The sequence below is a fragment of the Coffea arabica genome, chromosome 11e (assembly GCF_036785885.1).
Source record: "Coffea arabica cultivar ET-39 chromosome 11e, Coffea Arabica ET-39 HiFi, whole genome shotgun sequence".
NCBI classification, from domain to species: Eukaryota; Viridiplantae; Streptophyta; class Magnoliopsida; order Gentianales; family Rubiaceae; genus Coffea; species Coffea arabica.
This window is the reverse complement of record NC_092331.1, coordinates 15356695-15365974: the sequence shown is the minus strand read 5'-3', so window position 1 is coordinate 15365974 and position 9280 is coordinate 15356695. Positions and strand designations below refer to the sequence as shown.

General features: G+C 35.7%; 1 protein-coding gene across 1 annotated transcript; it reads right to left on the bottom strand.

Annotated features, from left to right (window-relative positions):
- Positions 1–296: 296 nt before the first annotated feature.
- Positions 297–8860, bottom strand: LOC140020945 (probable RNA helicase SDE3). The gene is made up of 4 exons (XM_072071611.1): positions 8566–8860; positions 4235–5150; positions 2116–2337; positions 297–1435 (listed from the first exon to the last, which is right to left on the bottom strand). Exons 2-4 carry the CDS (start codon positions 5123–5125, stop codon positions 470–472), a joined length of 2079 nt encoding a protein of 692 aa, XP_071927712.1. The 5' UTR covers positions 5126–5150; positions 8566–8860; the 3' UTR covers positions 297–469.
- Positions 8861–9280: the final 420 nt, after the last annotated feature.

Sequence of the window (9280 nt, the reverse complement as noted above, 5' to 3'; positions counted from 1 at the left end):
CAATCAAACAAAATAAATGGATGCTTAAATTGAACTGGCTCTAGGCCATCATTCTACAAGTAATACAAAAGGAGAGAAATAGAATAGGAAGTTAGATATTCACGTGCATAGCACATGCTCTTTTCCATTTACGCATATGTATAATAAGCCAATAGGTTCAAGTGAATTTAAAAAAAAAAAAAAAAAATTAACATTTGCTTGCAAGTTGAAACAACTTCTTCTGCAAATTGACTTAACTTTGGTGGACATAAGCCTGTGCTTCTTACAGGCAGAAGAAAGATTGATCACTCATCATCTAGCCAAAAGAAAATGCAGTTCATCAGACCGATTAAAACCAATACATTCTATCGAAATCCATACAGCATAAACAGTTTAGCCTATAAATGGCTTGGACAAAATACAAGTTCACACATTAGTAACATAATATATACAATACAACTCCAGATGGTCTGCAACCAACAAAGTAACTCTATATCCCAAAAGCCAGTGGAGACCTATATCTTTCAGTTGAGTTGTGACCTATATCCAGCTGCGTTATGACCCTTGGATCAAGTTCATTGTAGAGGTCACTCTTGCGGAGCCTCTCAAAGTAAGAAGTCAGCAGTCCATTCTCCCTTGCGATTTTAGAGCGAATCCAACCAGAATGGTTTCTTGGTGCACCAGTCACTACAACAATGGTTTTATCATTAGCAAAGTTAGCCAGAGGGACCATTGTCTCAGGTTCAGTGGCAGATGAGGCATCAACCAGGAAAATATGACTGAAGTGTCCCGCCTTTACTCCTTCACTATGCAGCTTAAAACTGCTCATGAAGGTGGATAAAATTATCTTAAATTTTCCTAGTTCTTCGAGCGATGGACAAGAAAAGCACTCTGCTTGGCTCTCGTAAAGACAAGAGGGTAGTATATCTACAGGAATGCCGTCCAGCTCCCTGAATGCAGCATTGGCCCTAAACATATCAGAGTCCGAGATCTCTTTCTTGAGGCCTCTCATGAGCAGATCGCATGTTTTGTTTATAGGTGCACACAGGAGAATCTTTTTTGATGGATCAAGGCGAAGAATCTGAAGTGCTGCTTCTACAATTACCACTCCAGTCCTTGATAAATGATCTCTTTCAATACACATTGGTCCCTCCATGAGATAGGGAGGCGCACCCTGAAGCCTCAATATTTGATGAACAACAAAGTTAGCTTTCTGATATCTGTTGTCCACATACTGTGTAGAAAGAACTTCATTTTCTGGTGGTAAATCAGGAAAGAGAAAGTTCCTGAATAAAGCAGATGATACAGCTGCAATTGCTTGGTGAGCCCTTTTTAAACAAACTCTATTAAATGAAAATCTCACATCATATTTGCACTCCAAGCGATGCTGAGAGTAAAAACTCTCTCCAAATTCAGCTAATACAAGGTTGCTCTTCACCACACGATAAATGACACCCTATAGCAAAGTAAACATGATTTCAGCAAAAAGTATGACCAGATGAACATCAGCAATTTGACGAGACAAGAGAACAGATCTTGAATCTAAGTACTACTTCAGAACATATTTTCCCTGATGTAAACTTCAGATTATCAAATTCAAGTAGCTTTCTAGTTATTTCCATAACACCACCTGGCTAAGGAACAACTAAGATGTGGAGCTGTATATGTCTCAGAACTGGGGTGGACACAATACCTAGCACTGCACTAAGATTCATTTGAATTGGAGTCTCTTTCCTTTATGAAAGATGATTTCCTTCCCTCAACTATTAAAAGATCCCTAATGCTCTTTCCTTTGGTATCTTAGCTATTGAAAGAAGTTACTGAATTCACTTGAGGTTCTTGTGAAAATTGTCAAGGAGTTGCTTTAGAAACATGACAAATTATTTAGCATTCTGAAATGGTCAAGTAGGCTGCTGAAGGATCATACTTGTCTAAACAAGGGTGGTTTACATATATAATTGACTCACTCCGTAGATAAATGTGGTTGTATACTTGAACGTGTTTTTTTGTTTCAATCTAACCCCAACTAGAAAGAAGCTAGTTACTCAAAGCTTCCATTAAGAAAATTTGTGAAACTACGTTCCCTATGCAGTCAAAATTTTCACCACAACATTAGAGGAGTTTTAAAAGTCTAACCTGAAATGGCTCGATTTTCCTGCCACAAGGCTGTACGGAAACAAAATCTCTTGACAACAAAAATGGCCTTCTTTCAGGTATCTTGTCAAATTCAAACGCGACAAAGGTCTTTTCATCTTTCTGGTCAGATTCCTTCAAGGTGTTATGTTTTACTTTTCTTGTGAATATTGACGCTTCATGCAACTCCAGATTGACATTCTTCATCTCAAATCCATCCCATTTCTGTGAGATGATGCAAAAGTATACTTTATAAGCAAAATTGAATTCTTACAACACACACTATATTTGACAAGCCCAAATTATAAAATGATTATCAATAATGCAACAAATACTTGATCAATAGAACACAAATGATTCTGCTTAGTGAGGCCCAAAAAGAAAATACAAGATATGAATGGGAATTGTCTTCCATTATACTCATAAAGCATTAGGTTTCTTAAAGTTTTCCATCAGATCATTGTTTACCGACATTTGAGGAGAATGTCTTGAGAATAAGCATTCATAGATTATTACTGAATAGAAAGAATCAAATTCTGCTACAAATGGCAAAGTCGCATTTTTAGTAGACACTTGATGTGTCAGAAATGAAGTTAATGCTCATAAATAGGCTTTCTTTGGAGTCTATAGCTTGCAGTTTTATCTCTACTTTCCAATCACCTGAGTGGTTTCAGGAAAAACAAATAATAAAGCATACAAAAGAGTAATTGATGGCATATTGAAACCTGAAGCACAAATTGACATAAAACTTGTGAAAGAGGAATTCCAGGTACAGAGTGAAGCCACAAAGAATGGTGAAACATGCAATACACATAAACAGCATTTTGGAAGATCTGAAAAAAATTATTGTGGATACTTGTGCATGTTAGAGGACATATTTTAGTACTACAGCTACATATTTCTCTTGGAGCTTGGAAGTAGTTAAAACAGGAATAGAATAGATTTGCAGATAGGATATTCATTGATTCTCAAGAATCCATCAATCCTTCAGCCTCCTGGTCCGCTGTAGTACATTATAAGAATCCTGCTTTGTACTTGCCTTGCGATTTGATCTTGACTACGTGTTTGTCCAACTTACAGTCAAAATTACAAGCATAAAATCTTGTAACAAAGATAAGTTTGGGCAAGGTTGATCGGGAAAGTTTCATGTCCATTACATGCCTGAAAAATACTCTATACATCAAGCAAAATTGAAAGAGCAAAAGCCTCATCCTCCAAGTTTGAAAGGTGAATCAACCTATGGATTGAAACCCAAGTATACTGTCTAGTTGTGTATTAGAGAATGATGGCACCTGGAACTGTAAAAAAGCACCTTCATCAAGTATGTTACTAAACTATGCTAGAAGAAGATCAAATAAATTGGACAGTTGGTCAAATTAACATTTGAAATGCCTCTTAAGATTAGGTCTAATACTGAAAATGCTCAGGATATCCCTTCTGTGTACATGTATAGGACAATAATCATCAGTTTTTGATAAACTTAGATCTCAGAAATGAAGTCACTATTCACCTCTATTGTTTATAAGGTAAGTAAAAAATGGAATTATTCGACATAAACATACCCCATTCAGAAAGCAGGCATATATAAAAAAGTTTAACTCAGATGAAACAGAATTTTGCGCTCTAGCATAACCTTCATGCTGAATTATCAAAATTTTAATCATGAAGCCAGTTGCCCGCTGCCAACATATCCAAGAACAAGAAACAGAAACAAAAGTCCGATATTCTACCCTACTTTGAGATCCAAAAAACCAGCATGCCATGCTAAAAGGTCTAGAGTTCATTTACCATAATAATTCCATAACAACAAAAACTGTAATGTCTTCTTCAATTTTTTACAATTGAAAGATCCGGTTTACAAGGCTTGTAAGCATTTATTCTCTTAAGAGTCCATTCAAAATGTACATGTGGAACACATTGCATTTTTAAAGTTCATTTACGCGTTACTCTTTAAGATGGATTTCATTCCTAAGGGAGTGTAACAACAGTCAAAATCAGAAAAAGTATTAAATAGCCATCTTTTAAGAATATCTACATTCAGTCTCCAAGCTTATGGGATGTGGAAGAAGCAGGATTTACAGCTAGATCAAAAAATAGTAGAAAAACTGCTGAATTCCATTACCTCAAGGTGACAGTCCTCAGCATACAACAAAGCCTGAAAGTAATCCATGTATGTTGACATAGACAAAGGCATCTTGAGGACTCCTGGTACAATGTCTTTCTCAATCAAAGCACTAATGTCCTCTGGAAATACATAAGTGGATGGCGCACCCTTATCTACCCAAATGTATTTAGTCTTTGTCTGGGGGCTGGTAGAGCTTGTAGATGCCAAAGACAGGACTGGCTTTGTTGACCAGGGAGGGGGTTTTTGAGAACATGAGTCTGCAAGCGAAGGATAAGATGATGGTGAATCTGTTTTGAGGGTTGAGTGGAGCTTCTCAGTGCCAGATTCAGAAGGTGACAGCTTGGAGGACTGAAACGATTTATAAGATGCAGAAGATATACCAAAGGACGATTTCTGCTCATTTGTAATATTGACACCTCTATTGCTACTTTGAGGAATGTTGCCTTTGGAAGAAAATAAACTGTTTTGGTTCTGAGTAATTTCATTTGGATTCTTCAGGACTTCCCTAGGCTTGGCAGAAATGGAAGGTGGCTTGTCATAGGGTACAAAAGAAGGTGAAGCAGATTGAGATACAACTCTCAGATTCTTATCACCAATTCCAGTACCTGTAGAGCTAGTCATGGACTTACCAACCTTGTCTCTAGATAGCTTGCCTGGAACCAAATGTTCGTTAAAGTTTGACCTTGATTTGTTGGCATTGTAGACTTCATTGGTTCTAGAGTTAGCAGTTGTTTGTGCCAAAGAAGTGCGCGACCCTGAAAAAGAGTCAGTATCTAGAGCTCTCTGAAAATCATAGTGTCTCTGGTTCAGGTTCTGTTGTTGATTGATGTCCCTTTCTTCGTCTTTAACACCCAAAACTCGTTTCAATATATCAATGAGGAACGACATCTTATCCCCAAATCTCAGTATTATCCTGCTCAGAAATGTAACAAATATTTAGTATGTCAAATAACAAGAGCAGAGTAAATGCCAGGTTGAATAAACTTAATCAGAACAAGAGTAAAACAAACCAGAAACCATATATTTGTCACCAGAAGCATATGTTGTACTGAAAGCAGTCCAAGTAAATAGTAAGAAATATGTGAATAGACAAGTAACCAAATTAAGGAATTATGGTAGAACAGAGAAAGCATAAGCCGCCATCTGAGAGTATTGTCTCTGTCCCTAAACTGCAAGTAAGTGTGACATGATAACAGCCTTGTATCACACCCTATGCACAAACACAGGAAGAAGGGAACCGATCCCTGGACACATTGCCAAAAGAACTCCTAATGCAAAATTTTTTATATGTGTATCTATGCCACAATATCTAACAAATAAGCTAAATCCCAACATGCAATCCAAGTTTTGTGTTTGACTATCGGACAAAGCCTAACCAAGTATGTGTGCTTGGCATATCTACCAAAATCGAAGAATCCATGTCCCCCTTCTGAACAAATTGTGGTACTTCTAATTTTTAGCTGAACATTTATCTCAATCATTCATTTACTTGAAGGCAATTCATGAATGATTCATATCCATCAAATATTTAGTTGTTTACGCTGAAGGAGTGCGATGTATACTATCTGTTAACCAGTAAAGGTGAGAAAATGCTGAGCACTAATTCCAAAAAACATGCAACAGAGTAGAATAGTTGGGTAAGGGGGTTATTGACTTCCCGTTATCGATTGAGAGAACTCTTCAAAGTTCAAACTTGGGAAAATTTTAAAAATCTAAAAAAATAAAATGGTGGAGAATAGGGGTGGCAATTCGGGTCCAAATCAGGTTGGCGGGTCGGGTTCGGGTCAACCCGTCAGAAAATCTGTTGACCCGAACCCGACCCGCCAACCCGTGACGGGTCAGGTATGCTGACCCGAACCCGAAAATTTCAGGTTGACGGGTTGGCGGGTCGACCCGAAATGACCCGAAACTTAATTTTAATTTATTAATTTATCACTGTAATTTCTAATAAAATCAATTTCTCACAAAACTAATTACATAATCAAGTAATAAAAATTTAAATAAATAATTCCAAACCAAATCTAAAATAAATTAAACACCGTAAAAGTGTTTTATCCCAAACAAAATATAAAATAAATTAAAACAGTATAAAAGTAAAAAATAATATAATATATTATTTGTCTAAATATAATAATTTCAACTTCACACAAATTAAATAAATTCATTTAGGATTAAGTAATTAATGCCTTTGAAAAAAAGAATAACTTAGTTTAGTTAGATAAAATTAAGTAATTAAATTATTTTTAATTTGTAAACGGGTCATATCGGGTCATATCAGGTCGCCACGGGTTGACCCGAAATCGACCTGTTTTCTTTTCGGGTTCATCGGGTCCAACCCGATTCTGACCCGAATTCCCGAAATCTCAACCCAAACCCATTAATTTCGTGTTAGGTTCGTGTCGTGTTTTCAGGTCGTGTCAAAAATTGCCACCCCTAGTGGAGAATATTAAATATTTGGGAAGTATTACTAAACTCCAAAGCAAAAGTACAAAACATATGTAGCTTTTAGTTTGGGAAAAATTCACTTTTCATCCCTAAACTTTGAGTTAGGGGCACATTTCGTCCCCAAACTTTTAGACGCATCACATTTAGTACATGAATTAATTATTTTTTGCCATATTTAGTCCAAAAACAATAAATTGCTTAATTTGGATGGAGAAAGTCACATGTTTGGCACGTGGCCGTTAAATAAAAACAATTTCTTGGTCAAAATCAACGGCCACGTTAGTCTTCTCCATCCAAATTGAATATTTTACCCTTTTTGGACTAAATGTGACCCAAAATAATTAATTCATTTACTAAATGTGATGCGTCTAAAAGTTTGGGGACGAAATGTGTTCCTAGTTCAAAGTTCAAGGACGAAAAGTGAATTTTCCCCTTTTACTTTGGTAAAATACTTGGGCTAATTTCACTTTGCACCCTTTAACTATACCCAAACTCTCGCTTTGGTCCCTAAACTTTAAAATGGGACACTATAGTCTTTAAACTATAAAATTTGTTCCACTTTAATTCCTAAAGTATGTAACTTATTCTACTTTAGTCCTTAAAATATAAAATTACTTCTATTATTGTCCCTAAAGTACATCCACTTAAGTCTAAAATCTGTTCTGCGTCCTCAATGATCTTAATTAAATGGGACAAAATTTATAGATTAGGGACTAAAGTGTCTCATTTTAAAGTTTAGGGACCAAAGCGAGAGTTTGGGTATAGTTAAAGGGTGCAAAGAGGAATTAACCCAAATAAACTTAGCTAAACATGTCTGAACTTTATGTGGTCAAAACTGTGTCAGAATATTTGTTAACGTGGACAGGATTAGGATCCTCTCAGTTTAGGTAGTGAAAAAAGACACCATTTACCTAGGAAAAATAAAATTCACAAACTATGTTGAAGAATTACACACTTTTCTTCTTTTGCTTTTTCTGTTGAGCAATTTTACTACATACTTAGTGTAAGTTATATGGAGAAGCAATTAAATGAACAATATTTTGCCATTCAACACGTAATTTTAAGATTGACCACAATTCTTCCAGCTTCTACACATATCCACATGTTACAAACAGATCTTATGTACGATGACCAACTCAATAAATATAATTGATGGTCTGCCCAGATAACTGAGGTACGAATAGATGAACAAGTTATGGAGGAAAATAAATATAGAATCCAGCTCCACATGTTGCCCCTCCAAGAAGGCAAAAGTCTCAATTTTCCCCTAAGAATTATAAAATTCTTACTATTTGCATTATGAGTTTTTAACTCAAGAAAATGTTTAGATTCTAATCCTTAACCTTGCAAATCGCCTCGTTTCACAAATGAATTTTTTGGGTATTTATTTAAAATTTTATTATAATTTACTGTAGAAATTGTAGGAAATATTTTTGAATCGGATAAATTTTTGGATATTTTGAATTGTATAGTTTAAAAATTTTAAAAAGTTTTTTGAGATTACTGTATATAAAGTTGTTAAAAAATATGTAAAAGTGGTCAAACACTTGTTTGCCAAACAGGCTATAGTTTTTCCTCCCTTTAAAAAACTACTTTGAAACTGTGTCCCTGCTCTCCAGTCTTCAAAATATGACTTTGTCTTCCTAAAAACTTCATCGTTATACGTTGACAGACCACTCACATCTTGTATACTAATTATTTGCACATGCATGCAAGAATTTACACAGTATATAGTCATCGCTCAATGCATGAGTACATAAAAACGACTCTACTAGCTAGAATAAAAATATCAAAGAATTGAGGTCAGGTCCATTAATCAAAGTTAACAAGCTTTATACCACAGAGAAATGTGCAAAAGAACTATCTGAACTCTGAAAACTCACCTAAAGATTCCTCAGTGAAGATGATCGCTTCTGATCACAAATCTACAACCATGTTGAAAACGTAAAGCCCAGATCCATACATATTACATATCTTCTCCAAGGGAAAAGAAAGAAAAAAAAAAAGATGTTGAAAGGATTAACAGCAGAAACTTGATTGCTTTTGCTCAAGTGGAGGGATCCAAGAGAGAGTTGAAGCTATGTAGCGTGAATTTTACCCAAAAAGCTATGTACTGTCAGCACTGAAGAGTGAAGATAACGACGTGACAAAAAGATTGGTTTCTGAAAGGACATTTTGTGCAGATGTAGGCAGTCGCGGATAGAGAAAGCGTAGTGGTCGTACATGGGAACTCGGTCTACTTTCTTTCCCACGAAGAAATTGGGATGTCAAAGGTGACCAGCATTAAGTATTCAGCACATGAATCGAGAATCGAACTCATTATAGTCGGGATTAATTGACCTCAACTGATGCCAGTCTCTTTTACTGGATTTGGTACCGCAAGGATGATAGCCAAGAATAATTTTTTTTTGCCAAAAAATGGGGTGGTTCTCAAACTTTCAATTTTATGCATTTTTAGTCCTCCAATTAATAAGTACGTAAATATAGTCCTCTAATTAATAAAAATGTGTAGTTGTAGTCTTTCTGTCCAATTTGACTATTAAGACAGACAGGAAACACATCACACATTGTTCACATGACATTTATTTTGGAATAATT